The following is a 17,745-nucleotide window of genomic DNA, read 5'->3' as shown; positions in this document are numbered from 1 at the left end:
AAATTCAGAAAGGTAAGGGCTTCATGTTGGTGAGTTTGAACTGATATATCAAGAGAACTGCACAAATAAGCCACTCATGAACTGTGGACCATTACCTGTTATTAACTCATCTAATGTACCCTGGGGAGCAAACTGCAATTTAAATGTTGTAATATCTCAATATGATGTGTTGGGCAAGTTTAATTTTTAAAAAACACCACAAACCTGAGTAGTAGTCTACTAATAAAAGATAATATTTGCCATTTAATTTGAATATATCTACACCAATCTTGGGCCAAGGGTGATCAGGAATCTCATGTGGTTCCCAGTGGTTCTTTCATATCCTGTTTTCTGCATTCACTGCAGATTTGACATTTAGATAGCTATCTTACCTTTGACAATAGATCGGTGGCTCTATTCTTACATTTCTCAATACCCAGACAGCACTATGGATTGTTCTTACCATTTTTGACCTCATGATGGGCAGTACGGACATGATGTCTTTACAAAATCCCATCTCTACACAAGTCCTGATCAACAATGCACTTGGCATACTTGTCACTTGGTCTTTTCAAAGGACCATTGGGAACACTACTGTTATCAGCAAGTCCATTGCTGTTGTGTGCCTAAATACAATCCATAAGTATAAAGACTATGTTATCTTCCCCATGAATGGGCAGAAAAAACTGCAAGCATACTATACCATGGTGAATTTCCCATCTGTACTGAACATTGTGAGTGTTGCACATATAACTCTGAAGGGACCAGGGTTAGATAAGGCAGTTTATAGAAATAGAAAACATACCTGTTCCATATCAGCCACAGAAGATGTAAAGATGGGGTTCACTCTCCTGCCACAAATTGTGTATCTTGCCATCTCTTCTAACGGTGTTTTTCTCATTTACAGCCTCTGCTCTGTGCTGGCAAAAAGGGTACTCATGTACTCCCCTATCAGCTCTTCCTCAACAAGGTCATTTCTTACATTTCTTCTTGCAGGAGAGTGGGTTTGTGGGGGGGGGGGGTGAGAAAACCTGGATTTGTGCTGGAAATGGCCCAACTTGATTATCATACACATTGTAAGGAGAGTGATCACTTTAGATAAGCTATTACCAGCAGGAGAGTGGGGTGGGGGGAGGTATTTTTTCATGCTTTGTGTGTATAAAAAGATCTTCTACACTTTCCACAGTATACATCCGATGAAGTGAGCTGTAGCTCACGAAAGCTTATGCTCAAATAAATTGGTTAGTCTCTAAGGTGCCACAAGGTCATTTCTGTAACTATGGTGTCAATTTCTGGGTTTTCTTGATGATCCCATCACCTGCACCTATCCTAAATCCTGTGATTTTTGGCCATTTTCCAGAGATGTCTGAAAATAGCCTGCTTTTATAATGCTCCTCATTCAGATTTTATTAGCATACACAAGGGTGTAATTTATGTATGCTAATATGAACCTAATATAGCTTTCAGGTTGGCCCTGCATACCAAGAAAGTTTGCACAGGCCCTTTTGAAAATCCCACCAACCTCAGTGCATTCCAGCAGCTTTGCTACAGCCAAACATCTGCTTTGAAATTTCCTGGGATCCCACTTCAACCCTTAGATCAGGCCCCAATAGCTATTTGTGCCTACCCACGGTTTTGAAAATTTTTATTAGATTGTATAGAAACTACCAATTAGCCGCTTCACAATCTAGTTCTACAATGCTCAAAAACAGAATGTGAAATGCTGTTCTAATATCACTTTTTCAAACAAACTATTAATTCCTCACGGTTTCTGAGGCTTTTAATTCATGTTCCTATGTCACTGTACTGTCCCAATAAGCCACAGATGCCCCGATAAGAGGTTTGCTGAAACACTCTGAACCAGGGGGAGGCTGTGACTTTTTAAAATGGGGCCAGATCAGATTCATTACTGGCCTGTGGTCTTCCCTTTCTGCCAGCTAGGCTAGGGCAAATAGGCCATAGGACAGGTGCAATTACTCTAGTACCTAGAGCCCCTACACCATGCATAGAGACAATTTGCCCATCTATGCGCTACCTCACAAGAGCCCTGGCTGCAGAGGGCATTCTAGACCACGGATGTGACTGGGGCAGACCAGCATCTTGCTGTTTCTATGTCCCAGCAATTTCTAACAGGAGTCATCACAACAAAGACAAGTTATGGCAACCTTCAGGACTACCCTATCCTATGAAAGGCCTAAATTAGTCCCCAGCAATGCCTGAACAGAGATGGTGCAAGCTGCCTTCTCTCTTTCCCTGCTGATGCAATGGTGAGTCTGCCCCTAGGAGAACAGCAGTGCCTGGAGAGCATAGCATCATATAGTAGTGAGGTTCTGACATCCCAGTGACTGGGTGTCCAGCTGAGGACTGGGCATCCAATACTAAGTGCATAATTTGAAATAACAAGCACTGCCTGCATTCTTTGAAAAATCCCTATTTTCTGTGTACCCAAAACTGGCTAGCCAAATACCCTGCAGAACAGTCAAAGGCCCTTTGAACATTACCATGTGTGTGGCAGACCCAAGGTCACACTGCAAGTCTGCAGTAGAGCCAGAGGGATTACCTGAGTCCCCATCCAGTACTCTAACCACAAAAGCATCCTTCCTCTCCCATGTACTCTCTCTGTATAAACTCAGGGTCATCTTTTCAAACTCAGCCTCTGATCTTGTGCATGAAGAATCTACCACCATAGCACTTTTCGTAAGTGGTAGGGAGTTCACCCTTGCACTTAACCAACAATTCCCTCCCTCTTCCTTTCCATTGTGCTAAGCAGAGCATCAGGCTATTGCTATGCCAAAGACAACCACAGAGGCAAGACAGGTGCAGCACACACAGAGCGTGCAAAGAACTTTGATCCCTACAGGTTGGTTATGGCCACTCTGTGCCACTCTCTCCAGAAGAGCCTGTTGGACAGTTACGACAGGGCTAGCTAAGGATCAACACACCCTGTGGAGGGAGACCGTATTTTGTTCCCCTTTTACCAATGGTGTTGACCAAACTATTCAAATTCCACCCATCCAGCTGTAAAAGGAGATGCTCACGCCCTGGGGCTCGCAGGGGCTGCCTTGGCTAGCAAGGACCCTACTGTCTCCTTCACCCCTTGGCAGCTGTCCTATACCCCTGCCCGTGAATACCCTGCTGCCACCCCACCCCTTAGCAGCCATCTTCAGCCCCAGCCTCCCTTGGCCAAACACCACCAGGGGCTGCTCCTTAGCGACCATCTTCCTGCCCCCTACTGCACCCTGGCAACAGTGCATCTGCCCACAGCTCCCCTTTTAACCACTCAGCATTGACCAACCATAATCCCCGCCCCTTCCTCCCAGCTAACCAATCCCGTTAGAGCTTGGGGGCGTTTCCAAAGCCCGCCTACTTCGGCCAATCAGAAGGTGCTTTTCATGTTGCTTGGGGAGGAGATGGGGAATAAGGCTCGTCCGTTGTCGGGGGGCGGGGTTTATTTGTATTTGGCGCGAGCCGCCTGCCTGCAGGGGATTGGGTGAGAGCGGGAAAGCACTAACCAATGAGCGCCCTGGGCCGGGCCGAACCCAAAGGGGCGGGACAGAGGCCTGTTCAAACCGGCGGCGGCGGCCCGGGCTGAGCGCTGGGATGGTGAACCTGGTGAGGGGCGCCCGGTGTGCCGGGGAGCGCCGCTCGGCCTCCTCCCACGGCTACCTCAGCCGGGCCGGGATGGGGGGCGGACGGAACCGGGATACCCCCACCCGTTCCTGAGCCCCGGGGGGGGTAGGGTTACCCCTCCCCCTCTGAGCCCTGGGAGGGGACAGGGTTACCCCTCCCCCACATCCTGAGCCCCGGTTATCCCGGGGGGACAGGGTTACCCCTCCTCCCCTATCCTGAGCCCCGGTTATCCCGGGCGGAGAGGGGGCAGGATTACCCCTCCCCCTCATCCTGAGCCCCGGGGTGAGGAGGGGCAGAGTTACCCTTCCTCCCTCCCCCTCCTTCCTGACCTGTGGGGGGAGGGCAGGGTTCCCCTCCCTCCAAAAAACATCCCTCTGTTCTGTGATAGCTCTTCCGAACATTTAGTTGCTTCCTGAATCTGTGGGTCAGGGATTTGGGAACCCAGGAAATGTGACACTGGTCCCTGCCCCTACCCTGGGGAAATACTCTGGCTGCTAACAAGCTGTAAGGTGTCCGCTTTCCAGACTGCATTTCTGCCCTGCTGTCTGCTACCCGTCCCCCCACAATTACTGTACATGAATGTATCTGTATGATGTATACTTTCTATGATTGTAATATCGCTGGTGAAGCGTGTTGCAACACCACTTACCTCTTGCTACAGGTCTGAGCTTTTCATGGGGCTGCCACAACCCTGAGCCTGTGCCAGGCTGGTGCTGCTTTCACTTAGCCTTCAGTTGTGAAGTTTCCATCTCCACTCTAAGCATACCACAGGCATTGACATGTCTTATTAGCTAAGTAGCCTAAGGCCCACCACACTGTTGCCTATCTCCATTTAAGGACCCTTCTTGTTTCCGACATGGGCGAGCTGGCAGTTGCCTGGCTGCGTAACTGAATGGCTCAGACAAGTAATGAGTATGTAGCCTTTGACAGCTAGGGTAACCACTTGAATTCTTCCCTGGTTGGTAGTGGCTGGAAATTGTTACTATCTAATGGCAGTTTGTGGTCTATCGTTTGAAATGGGTATAGTGGTGTCAGTTCAGTTCATGTCACAAACCATCATCATCCCAATTAGCAATAACTGTTCTCTCAATGTTGAGTAGGCCTGGGAACTAAATTCCCCTCTCATCCCTAAAGGTAACCTCTCTAGGATAAGGTTGAGACAAAGGCATGAAAAGGTAAGAAAGGATGTACAGCAGGTGCCGGTGTTGTACTTGTTTTGTGGATAGAGGATTTCAGTCTTCAGGGCTTTCATGTCACTGATTTTCGGAAGCATTACTTTCATGCATGCAACTCAAACAAAAACAGGCATCACTCTGCTATTAGAGGTGCCCTGACCTGTGTAGACTGAATTTATGTATCTTCCATCCAGATGATTTGTTTCTCAAATATGTTTGAGGAACCCTGTAGAAATGAATTATTACACTTGTTCTAAGGCACAATTACACATCTCTGTGTGCTTGGGGTAAACGCCAATCATTTAAAGACCTGGGGAATTCTTCAGAGCAGCCCCTGACTGCGTTCCTGGATAAATATTAATACTTGCTATATGATTGATGTTTTGACACTTGCTCCCATCCTCAACATACATGTATGATTGCACTAAAGATATTGTTTGAATGCTATGTTTTATTTGACTGATTTTACTTTTCTGGTTACTTCAAGGTTGCTCATGGAAACTTTTGTTTGACAATAGTACAGAAGTGTGACTTTTTTCCAATCATACAAAATACCCCACTTTTTCCTGGGAGAGAGGACAAAAACCTACAGAGGTTTTAGAAATGAAATTCATACTATGATTCATTTAGGCCATGTCTACACTAGCACTTAGGTCAGCAAAACTTCTATTGCTCAGGGGTGTGAAAAAACATCCCTCGAGTGACATGAGTTTTGCTGGCATAAACGCTTGTGTGCACAGCGCTATTTCGATGGGAGACGCTCTCCCATCGACATAGCTACTGCCGATTGTTGAACTGGTTTTATTTTGTCGACGGGAGAACTCTCTCCCGTCTGCATAACACAGCCACGCAAGCACTCTTACAGCGATACAGCTGTGCCACTGTAAGCTTGTAAGTGTAGATATGGCTGTAGTAAACTTATTTATTCCTCAACTATTTTTTTTAAAAAAGCATACACCTTGTCTCTAATGGAGATCTTGCACTTGTCTAAGTAAAGTGCAAGAAGTGTCTCCAGTCTAATTAGTTAGGGCTATCACTCTTGTACCTGCCTCCAGAAGCTGATAATGTAACCAGTGTACCACCTTTTTCATCACCTACTATGTTTTACAAGGGTTTGACCAAACCAGTCTGAATGTGCTCAATAGATATTTGGTTGATGCAGACTTGACCAGACAGAAGTGCAAGTCATAAAACCTGACAACATTCTGAATTCAGCTGTCCTGTCTTCCGTTATTTTACTTGCTCATTTTTGATGCAAGCTCCTTCACAAACAGATCTGGGTCTTCAGTTTTAAGTTTTAGAGTAGCAGGAAGGATATTGGGGTTGCATGGTAGCAACCATGTTTTAGACTTTTTGACGGTGGCAGAGGAATCTAAACCTGTGACATCCATGTTTGGGATCTGTCACATTGGTTAAGTATTGGAAAGGTTCTACAGCATTTCTGAATTGTTTTTTGAGTTTGACTTTTGTGGCTGCAGTTCTTTTAATTAATTCAAGACAGATTTAGATTACTGTTGCAGTCTGGATGATAGCCTATAATCTGTGAAATCCCTTCAAACCCTACTTTAATTGCTTTTGTAAGCTTAGTGTCTTTATCTGTTCCCTTGTTATGTAAAACATGCTATATTTTGATGAAAGTTCTCCTTGCGCTTAATGCAAATTTCAGCATATTTATGCATCTAACTGCCATAACTTTCCTGTGTTCCACCAAGTGTAGTTGAGAAGTGGGAGTGATCTGCTCTCCTTTTTCAACCAACAAACCCAGGAAGCTGCTAGCGGTTGCAGGAAAACTTCTAAACTTCCACAGTGTGCTTTAGGACTGTCAGTACTTTCTCAACAAGGTTTAACTCGTGTGCTAAACACCTATATGTCCGATGTTTAAGATGAAAACACTTGAGTTCTCTCAACCTATTTTCAGTTTATCGAAACAAAACAACATTTTCATTTTTTTCCCTCTTTGGGTGACATTTGCAGCTACTTGCACAGTTTTCTTTTCAGACATAGACTCCTTAGCTTTAAGTAGAGATGCCTTTTTTTTCCCCCTGCATAAATGCTTGTAGCTGTTATTAGGTCATTGCTAGTGTTCAGTCTTGTACAGTAGAACCTCAGTTACAAACACTTGGGAATGGAGGTTGCTCATAACTCTGAAAAAAGCGTCATGGTTGTTCTTTCAAAAGTTTACAACTGAACACTGACTTAATACAGCTTTGAAACTTTACTATACACAAGAAAAATGCTGCTTTTTACCATCTTAATTTTAAATGAAACAAGCACAAAAACAGTTTCCTTACTTTGTCAAATCTTTTTTAAACTTTCCTTTTCCCTTTTTTAGTAGTTTACATTTAACACCGTTCTGTATTGTTTTTTTTTTCTTTTCCTTTTTTACCTTCTGCTTCCTGTTTGTGTACTTTCAGCTCCAAATGAGGTGTGTGGCTGACTGGTCAGGTCAGAACTCTGGTATTCGTAACGCTGAGGTTCTGCTATACTAATGTTACTGCTGATTCTAGCAGCATGTATTAGTGGACTTGTAAGTTAAAAATGTGTGTGGAGATATATCCAGGGTGAAGTGCTTCAGTCTCTTTGTTTCTCATTTTGTGCTACACTGAGGGGGATGAGGTTAGTGTTAAAGAACACTTTAGGCTCAAGTCTTTGCCTTTCAGTTGTTAGTGTCATAATTGCTAATCTCTGGATGACAAAGATGAACAGACACAACTGAAGTTTCTGTTAGCAATCATTGTGACTGGAGTGATGATGACAATAGCATTGAAAATGTCTTGTTTGCAGGATCATCAAACTAATCAACGTTTTTGTTATTCAATAGACAGTTTCATTTGATGGATCATCTGATCTTAAAGAATCCAAGAAACTGCTTTCTGCACTTTGAGCTGAGCACATATCCTGTCTTGTATACCTGTTGCTTTAGATGACTTTTTTTCATTACTTTAGTCCATTCAGTGGCTTGTTTCCTACCACTTCCTTCAAAATTAGGCATGCTAAGTCAGATAACATCTAACAAATTTCTTGTTTGCAGCTCTTCCATTCACTAGCTAGAATGCAGAACCACCATCTAATGAGATCAATATGGTGAAGATCATAAAATAAAATGAACTAGCCAGTTTTGTTCAGAGCTGTGTATCAGGTGCCATGCCAACCTTCGAGCTAAGATAGCTATAGGCCTCCTCACGTTCACTGCTCCACCTGCTCCCCTCTTGTCAACATTTAATAACAGTTGATCCACTTATTAGGAATGCACTTCTCTGAATCGCCATTGATTCCTCTCTCGCTACATAGACAGTTCTAAAACTTTCAAAATAGGAATAACAAGAACCTTGATGTACTCATAACCTTGAGAAAAAAAGTTTTCATTCACATAATAAAATTAGATCCTGTTTCTAATACCCATATCTTATATTCAAGTATGTTATGTTCATGTGAATACTTCAGAGTTACAGGTGTTTAAAAAAGAGAACCTGAAGTAATTTTTTTTGCTATTTGAAACCTGGGTTTTTCACAACCCTGATGAACTATTTATGTAGCAGAGAGCTACAGACAAGGATTCAAAATCTTATATAAGATTGAACCTGTAGATAGTGGCTAACATTCAGTAATGTTGCGGTCTATCATCTTAAACTAAACCTTTGAGTTACATCAAAGTGGTCTTAGAAGTAATGCATCCTACATGAACACTGGTAATCTTTTACTAAGGAAAAAAAACTCATCTGCTGTAGTGTGCTTGCAACACAGCAAATGTTGACGAACAATTCCTTACAGCAGTTACTCTTCTATTGAAGCCTGGCGCGATGCAAGCAAATGAGTTTGACTCATCTGATGAAGAGCCTATTCAAGATGATCAGACACCATTTCAGATATCATGGTAAGACAAATATTTTTTTGAGCAGAAAATCCTTTGTAATCAAATACCCTCGTAGATGTTTCACTCAGCAATTTCTGGCCTTGCAGAAATATCCCAAGTAACATATATAGGGTTTGTAGAAAACTTGTATGCTGCTTGCAACTAAATATCTGCAGTAAATGTGGGCCTAAATGTTCATAAAACCACACAGCTGGACAATAGATAGTACGTGTCCTAAAGAAACCTGCAGCAGGCCACTCGTGTTCAGTGATATTTCAGAGAAGTCATAGAAACAGTAATGAAATCAAACACTAGACATATACTAGCAAGTTTTGTTGTCATGTAACTACCATGGCTCTCTGCAACCTGAAGATATTGGTCCAGACTCTGTTTAAAACATATCTTGTGAGTGACTAAAATCCATTTACTTTACTTCCCAAGTAACTTAATTCTTAATTTCTGACACACTGTGAAGATGTTGTAGGTTAAGATGATTTGATCCGTAGCTCTTACAGTGGAGGCAACGTGGAATTTAATCAAGTAGTAAAATGGTTCAGAATGAAGTATTGATACTTTTAATATACACCCCAGAAGTGTTAAAACCTCTTCACTTTGTGTGTATACTTGATACCTCTTCTCGCTTAAGCGTATGATACGTGATCAGAAATAAAATGTTGTCGTATGGACATATGATTCTCTTTTATCAGTAAGCACTACAAAGTTTTCTGGCTGTAATTCTTGCTATTCAAACTGGAATACTGCTGAATTACTTTTCCACAACCCCACAGAAAAAGTGGCTGTCTAGTATTCGCAAAAAGAAAAGGAGTACTTGTGGCACCTTAGAGACTAACCAATTTATTTGAGCATGAGCTTTCGTGAGCTACAGCTCACTTCATCCGATGAAGTGAGCTGTAGCTCACGAAAGCTCATGCTCAAATAAATTGGTTAGTCTCTAAGGTGCCACAAATACTCCTTTTCTTTTTGCGAATACAGACTAACACGGCTGTTACTCTGAAACCTGTCTAGTATTGAAAACTTGAGTTGGAATTTAAGTTTATATTCTGCATTTTCTTTTGGTAGGTTAGCCCTGTCGTCTCTCTATTGTTCTCAGTTTCTGGGAGTATGTTCTCTGCCAGGTAGGTAGCACTGGTTTTAGAAGTTAGCTTTAAAACATGCTTTCTACCAAGGAGGAAATTATGCTGTCTCCAAAGATCTCTTCAAAGCCGTACTCGCTTAGTGGAGTGATATCCATGTCTTCTGAGCACACAATATTGGAAAGAGTGGAGGTATCAGATCTCTTGGTTTGATGCCTGAGGCTGTTTTGCCTAATCCAGAAGAAGTGATGAAAGGTAACTGCTGATCAACTAGTGTGCTTTCCAAATTGGAGTACCTTTTATAATAGTAAATGTCAATGCAAGGCCATGAAATGGGAAAATTCTGGCAAAGCCAAATTTTTCCACTATAAGGAGTGTCAAACTAAAAATCACATCTAAAAAATCCTACACTGTTACGTTATAAAAATGTAAGATATTAGTGAAGTATTTCACCTGTTTTAACCACTTGTGTTTTTTACTGCTTGTATTTCTCCCAGCTTGGAATCAATTATCATTGTCTCGTTCTCATGCACTAGCATTCTGTTGTAGTGTTTGGGTTGCAAATGCCAAAATGGGGATTGTTTAATTCCAAACGGAATTTCATTGACACTTTAAACACATGTGTTTATAGATAAAGTGTTAAATATTTAGGCTTTGGAAATAGCTTCAATACAAAACCTGTTTGAAATGTTGGTCTTCAAACTACCTGTGTCCCTTCTTAACTCATGTCTGTTCTTTAAACACTGCCTGCCTGCTCCTGCCTCACAAAATTCCACCTGTTGGAAGCCAGCAGATATAACTTCCTACTTGCAGGATCCCAACACCTCATCTTCAGAAGGGAACAAATGTCTCCCAGAGGTAGTAAGGGCAGTAAAGGTGGTAAGGGCAGTTATAAAGTTAGGAGACCTAGAGGAGAGGAATAGTTTGAGCAGTAATTGGAGCGTGCAATCTAGCCACACACATTTGCCTTATACACTATAGAGCAACCCATGCAATTGCCCCTGGGTTTCAGGCATTGCTGTGCCCATTTTCTGTCCTGATAACTCTCATTGTTGGGTATATGCATCATGTTAAAAGCACTTTTGTAGCTCTTCTTTGTGGAATAAAGTGGGAGAAAATAAGGTAATGATAATGACACGCTGAGAACCCAAATAGGGAGGAGAGTTTAATATCTGTTATATGCCAGAACTTGTGGAGAGGGAGGGAATCTTCCTACTAGTAACCCTACAGCCATCTCACGTCTTGCTGACCTCTTGCCAATCTCTTTAAGTGTAGCCCAGTTAATCATGTCAGAAACTCTCTCTTTTGGGAAGGTTTAAAAACTAAATTTTAGTTACGGGCTTAGAAAAGCTGCCCTGTTACTTTATTAAACATGATGGTTCTGTCTGCTCTCCTCTACACAACTACTCTATTTGCGAAAGTGAACTGTTTTTTCAAATGTTTCTATTCCATACAACTCACTTCTTCATATTTTATTTTAGGCTGTAGGTTCAAGGATGTTAAAAGAAATCTTCAGAAAGATATAGGTAAGTTTATATTAAAAAATATATACACACATATGCTACATAGACACACCCATGAACACATGCTCTTGCTCTTTCGATTTATATATAATATATATGGACCACTATACTAATTTAGATCTTTTCTTCATATTGTAAGTAAGCACTTTCAAATGCACATGGTGAATTAAAAGCGCATACATTTACTATTTTAGTCACTAGAATCTTGCCTGCTCTCTTAGACTGAAGATTGTATCGCATAATCTCTCTAACCAGCAAATCTGTTTCCAGATACCACGTGTATTTTCTCAGAAATGAAACAATCATCACTCATTATGCAAGCAGTTAAGATGTGCCATCTGCATTCGTGTTTAGCGATTCCCTTTTAAAAATACATGCAGTGTTTCCTTTTACTGGGTGAAAAGTTCCTGAGGGAGTATTGATTTGATAGTTGTGTTTATCCGTGTTTCTCTAGTCCTCAATGTGCTTGGAGGAATGTGAAGCTGTGGGCACTGTTTAATGTACTGAGACGCTTTTGCAAGAGAAAAACATCACCTCTTACATGGGTTCACTACCAATTGAGAGTACTCACTGCTGCATATGTACAACCCATAGCCAGAGGCGGTTGTCTTTAGTTTTTTTCTCTACCATAACAGGAAGCTCTGATAATCCCAATGTAGGATAGCAAGCTTCCCAAGAAGAGCTAGTTCAAAGCCTAAGCACAAACACTTCTAATCTTTATTTCAATAACTTGCCAACTTCAGGATCCTACCAATGAGCATAAACACAGTGTTCGTGGTTAACCCTACAGTTCTTCTAGTGTTTGTGTCAGCTGGTCATTGCTGATTCTCGCATTAATCCCTGAAATTGAGTTGATTAGCATTTTCGTCTAAGTAGATCTTAAACTTGATAGGCTTTTTTTATTTGCAAGTGTCTTGGTTTGTTGGCAGAAGATTTAAAGAGGTATGGGACACAGGATATATTTGTGCTCTGTACCAGAGGAGAACTCTCAAAATATCGGGTGCCAAACCTACTAGACTCCTACCAGCAGCACGGGATTATTGTGCACCATCATCCTATTCCTGATGGAGATACTCCTGACATCACCAACTGCTGTACCATTCTGGAAGAACTACGGGGCTGTCTGGAAAGCAACCGGAAAACATTAATACAGTAAGTTCCTATTTCCTTCCTATCTCCACAAGACATCTATCAACTTCCCTCCAGATGAATGAACAATCAAAACTTTAATGTACAATAAACAAATAATGTCAAATGACAGTTGGCTGGCTTCCTTTAGAGTTAATTCAAACTGTGACATTCCCTCACTTTCACCGTGTCGACTTCTGCCACACACTTACAACTACTTCCATTTCCTTGCCCCATTCAATGAGAAATAATGCTAGGCCTTGTAGGGATGGACACATGGAGCCTCCCCCCCTTTCCCCAGCTGGTCTAGTGGGGTGACACATGGCGTACCACCTGAGACAAACTGACTAAAATTCACAGCAGCTGCCAGGGTGACTGTGATAAATGAAGCTGAGGGTAGCTCCCTTTTATGAACACCCAACGAGCCAGTTAGCTGTAAAATCCCTCTTGGTAGCTGTTCTGTGCTTGCTTTACCTGTAAAGGGTTAAAAGCCCCCCAGGTAAAGAAAAGGAAGTGGGCACCCAACTAAAAGAGCCAATGGGAAGGTAGAACTTTTTAAAATCCCTTTGTCTGTTGCTCTCTCTGGGCTGCAGCGACACGGAGCAGCAATGCTGTGAGCGGCTTTAAGCCAGGTATGATCATAGATTATCAATTCATACCTCGAACCTACTTATCTGAAGCCTCAGATAGTGAGTAAGATTAGGGAATGTCTAAAAAGACACGATTAGGGTTATTTCTTTTTTCTTATTGGCTTGTGGACTCCTCTGTGCTAACCCCTGATGCTTTCGTTTGCTTGTAACCTTTAAGCTGAATCCCCAAGAAAGCTAGTTTGGATGCTTAATTTTTGGAATTGTTCTTTTAAAATCCAGCAAAAGCCTAAGTTCCAGGTGTATTTTCTTCTTTTTTATTTTTAATAAAATTTACTTTTTTTTAAGAACAGGATTGGATTTTTGGTGTCCTAAGAGGTTTGTGCATATGCTGTTTGATTAGCTGGTGGCAACAGCTAATTTCCTTTTTCTTTCTCGGCTCTTCCCTTGGCGGGGAGGCTTGAGGGTACCCCAGAGGGAGGAATTCCCAAGTGCTCCTTCCTGGGTTCAAAGGGTTTGGTTGGGGTTTTTTTTGCATTTGGGTGGTGGGAGCGTTTACCAAGCCAAGGTCAGAGAAAAGCTGTAACCTTGGGAGTATAATACAAGCCTGAAATGGCCAGTATTAATTTTGAAAATCCTTGTGGGCCCCCACCTTCTGCACTCAAAGTGACAGAGTGGGGATTCAGCCTTGACAGTGACATACTCCCTAAGCCTTTAGGAAACACTAATGGATACTAAAAAATAAGTCTACATTGCTTCAGGCCATCCACTTTACATGAGGATTTCATGGTGCATTCTACTAATCCACTAAGAAATGGACTTTGGGTGGGTAGGAGGAATTTTGACCTAGAGGTAGGATGAGGTGTTTCCTTTGGATGCAATGTTTCTTCTTTCCCATTAGGCACCAGAGAAGCTGTGGGCATAAAATCTACCAAAATGATCTGATCTTGCTTTCTGTGAATCTAGAACACAACTCTTTGGCAGGGGAGGATACCCACAGGTTTTACCAAAGGACTGAATTTTCACACAACTCTAGTGTCCCACACCTGTATTGTGAGGCTTGTTTCCTTAGATTATAGGAGACGAGTGGAATTGTGGTCAAGGTATTTTTGAATGAATTCTTTTTCCACAAAGTTCACAAAAGAGGGAAGTAGCTTCCAGCCATCTTGATCTCTGTGTGATCTTGCAAGGATTACCAAGCACAATGAGGCCCCAGTGCTGATTTGGGACTTTGGGTGCTACTGCACTATTAAAACAAGTCATTCTTTTCTTTCAGCTGTTACGGAGGACTTGGACGTTCATGTCTCAGTAAGCATTTTTTCCCTCCTTCCCCCATGTCATTGCTTAATATTGTCATTGCTTAATACAATTTAGCCATATCCTCTTCTGGTAATAGAACTAAAATATAAATTAGTCTGGTGCCTAAAGGACCAAATGCATTATGAACCAGAGGTTTCTGAGTTGGAAATGGAACTTGGTGCCCTCGCACAGTGGAGGCCTTATGGAGACGCATGGAAAATGGGAGAAGTTTAATAGCATCCTATAATAAGATTGGTTATAGTTTGATAGGCCTCAGTTACTACAGTTGTCGGCAGAAATATGGGTGAGAACAGGTCAGGCATCCACTGTAATAAATGAAGCAGGATCAAGCCAGTTTATTTAGTATTTTATGGTACTGATCAACTAAGAAACTGTTATCTAGTCAGACTTGTTAAAGAATAAAAAAAGCCGGTGAACAATGCACCATCGCTCTGTGCTATCAAATATATGGAAGTGTGGAGAGACTTCTTCTCTGATTTGTAAAGGGAACAAACTAGATCTTGCTTCTATCTCCTTTTCCACATCTTTGCTGTCACTTGCCTCCATTCCTGCCAGGGCAGGGACTGCACTCTGCCCTCAGAGCTGGCAGAGCTCCCTGCATGACCCTCAATGAGGAGGAAGCAGGAGACACACACCTCTCGTTTTGTCTGTTTTTTCTCAGCTTAGTTCTCTCCCCAAAGCCTGAGGGGTGCCAAAAGATGCAAACACAGCAGAAGGGGAGCGGAGCTGAGATAACAATCTCCCAAAATGCAAATGCAGCCCTCAAGATGTTATGGGACCAAACTGTTAAAGTTTTGAATTAAAGTTTGGACTTTCCCTCTAAAATGCTCTGCAGCCAGGAACACTGCTGGGGATGCAGAGAAAACTTGAGCAAACTTCACTGCTGCTAATGACTGGCAGGCCTGGTTCTGCCCCCAACCGCAACCAGGTTGAAGTATCCATTGTAACAGATCTGTGGACCTTCCTATGATGAAGAAATTCCAGTTCTGAAGTGGTCGTGAGACTCCGGTGGTTGTCTAAGCACAAACATCAATGAGCAGAAGTTTTATTATATACAGAGATGATTGTTAGAATGCATATTTATGCATCTCTTTTTCCTTACAGTAGCTGCATGTCTTCTGCTTCAATTATCTGATGCAATGGAACCCCAAGAGGCAATAGAGAGCCTCCGAGACTTAAGAGGATCTGGGGCAATACAGACAATAAAGGTAAGGAAGCTTTGGGGGGAGGGAATAATAAAATGGAGAAGACCTCTGGTGGGTAGAGGACTGTGCCTCTGTACTAGGATCTCTTCATGAAGAGAATGGCTTTGTCTTTCTGAGAGTTAAAGAAGGCCTCTAGTAATTCATGTCCTTACTGCCTTTGAATGTTGGGTTTGAGCTGCTTTTAGTCACATGCTATCATGCCAACACAACCTCGGTCTGTCCACACCAGAACTTCACATCTTTCCTCCTTTATGGCCAATAGCCACTCATCTCCCCCCCCCCCCCCCGTTTGCTCTGTTCTTACCTCTCTCCCCTGTTGCCCTCCACCACACTCCCACCTATAGCTTATAGTAGGGGTTGTTGCTGCTTCCTTTATTGCCAAAATCCCTCCTTTCCTTTAATTCTCACTGCACCTTGATCATCTGCCTTGATTCTTAAACTTTTCTCTTCCCCCACCTCACACACATTAGTTCCTATTCTGTCATTTTCCATTTATCATCCATCGTCCTCTGCCCAGATCCCAATGCTAGTATTAAACCTACTCAGAATACATAAGTCATAAAACCAATAGCAAGACAATAGTTCATAAAGCCAGAAAATGTACACCAGTCAAGATCTCACCATTTAACTTTGAGATCCAATGTTATTTTAAATGCCTTCTAAAGAAGGCAGAGAGCCAGAGAATGCTGCCTACTGCTTGTTGAAGTAGCCGAATAGGATTTGGGAAGCAGGCACACTTCTGCTAAGTCGGAGTGGAGAGCAGAGTAAGCACTGTTTACTGAAGCTACGGAGAGGATGGGGAGTCCTACCCTGCTTTTATTAGATATGAGGGATCTGTGTTTAAATTCCCCTGATTGCCTATATTTTTTCGAACACTTGTTATGCAGTTTACACCATTTGGAGTCTTTACTCAAGAGTGAATTGGCCTACCAGCCCTCTATGTAGATTGTTGTGCTCTGCATTCAGCTAGCTGGAATCAGTGTTCTACTTCTTGGACTATATGCAGAGGGAGTAGAGCTACTTATTCACAAATGAAGCAGTTTCCTATTTAATATTTTAGAAACTCAGGCCAGCCACAATCAGAATTGTAATATCTCCAACCTCACTATAATAGGAACACAGGAGTTGCCAGATTGGATCAGACTTAAGGTCCATCTAGTCCAATATCCTGTCTCTGTCCTAACAGTGGCCAGCACCAAATGCTTCAGAGTAAGGTGTAGGAATCATGCAGTAGCCAGATGTGGGGTAATCTGCCCCCTCCTGCCCCAATTAGGTCTTATCCTAACCTAATAGCTAGAGACTTGCCTAAACCACAAAGTATTTAATCTCTCTTTTAAAACTTTATTAACATGTCCGTCACATTCAGCACTTTTGCTAAATATGATTGTACATTTTTCAGCAATACAACTATCTCCATGACTTTCGAGAGAACCTGGCTGCACATCTGTCAACAAAAGATGCAATATTAAGAACAGTATCACGATAAACTAACATTAGCATTATAGTATATCTATTTTGTGTACATATGGTACTTTGAGTACAAGTTCTACATAAAAAGACATCGCTCACCTACCTGACCTTTTAATACCACTTTATTAGTCACTCCTTCTAGCAAAGTATTATCCTAACACCCAGTCTCTCTACTGTAAATAGATACGGGACTGATGCTAGAAAGGGTCTTGTGAGCTATAGTAAGTCCTGCGTTACAAACTTCCAAGGAATAATTTCTAAGTTCATCCTCTACAAGTATTTCCACACATGAAGGAAGAAATGCTATGCTGGTGTCCCCGCCATTTCTAATGGACTTGTTTTAGTACAGTAACTTCAGCAGTTCACTGCTGATGCATTAATTCCCTTCATCAAGTATGTCCTTACCAGTATACAAGTTTCAACACGCTGAACTAGTATTTTGGTTTTTAAATTTTGTCGTTTTCTGTATGTTGCATTTTAGGTATTTACGCAATGGAGGGTATTACTGGGGATCTCAAATAAGAAATAAAGCTAATGCATTATCTATTTGTACTTTTTTTTTTCTTGTAAGTAGTCAGTGGGAACAATTGGGGATGGAAGGAGAGGGAAGCTTGAAATGGGAATAAAAAGATCTGGTAACTTGTTAACAGTAGCCAGCTGAGCTTTAAGAGCCAGGGCTATTGAGAGCCAGAAAGGGCCTCCTTTTACTCTTCTGTTGTGAAGGATTTTGAAAGTGCTCCAGAGCTGTAGTCTAGTTCTTTCCACAAGCCCATTACTAATG

The 17,745-nt window shown here is 42.1% G+C and overlaps 1 protein-coding gene across 4 annotated transcripts; it reads left to right on the top strand.

The window, feature by feature from the left end:
• The first annotated feature begins 3,520 nt into the window (after positions 1-3,520).
• On the top strand, positions 3,521-17,586 carry CDKN3 (cyclin dependent kinase inhibitor 3). Of its 4 annotated transcripts, XM_074957222.1 has the most exons (9): positions 3,521-3,591; positions 4,744-4,784; positions 8,576-8,658; positions 9,718-9,773; positions 11,213-11,257; positions 12,184-12,406; positions 14,246-14,277; positions 15,394-15,497; positions 16,894-17,586. In XM_074957222.1, exons 3-9 carry the CDS (start codon positions 8,585-8,587, stop codon positions 16,978-16,980), a joined length of 621 nt encoding a protein of 206 aa, XP_074813323.1. In that variant the 5' UTR covers positions 3,521-3,591; positions 4,744-4,784; positions 8,576-8,584; the 3' UTR covers positions 16,981-17,586. The 4 variants fall into 4 exon arrangements, with proteins under 4 accessions (XP_074813323.1, XP_074813321.1, XP_074813319.1 ...); XM_074957220.1 differs by lacking the exon at positions 4,744-4,784 and having other exon boundaries at positions 12,187-12,406; XM_074957218.1 differs by lacking the exon at positions 4,744-4,784.
• Positions 17,587-17,745: the final 159 nt, after the last annotated feature.

Source organism: Natator depressus, chromosome 6 (assembly GCF_965152275.1).
Source record: "Natator depressus isolate rNatDep1 chromosome 6, rNatDep2.hap1, whole genome shotgun sequence".
In the NCBI taxonomy this organism is placed as follows: Eukaryota; Metazoa; Chordata; order Testudines; family Cheloniidae; genus Natator; species Natator depressus.
Note: the sequence above shows the minus strand (reverse complement) of the source record. Positions and strands in the feature narration are given on the sequence as shown.

Coding starts and splice junctions, on each gene's coding strand:
- CDKN3 (XM_074957218.1), top strand. Junction 8,659..9,717: donor ACACCATTTCAGATATCATG/GTAAGACAAATA, acceptor TTCTTTTGGTAG/GTTAGCCCTGTCGTCTCTCT. Junction 12,407..14,245: donor AACCGGAAAACATTAATACA/GTAAGTTCCTAT, acceptor CTTTTCTTTCAG/CTGTTACGGAGGACTTGGAC.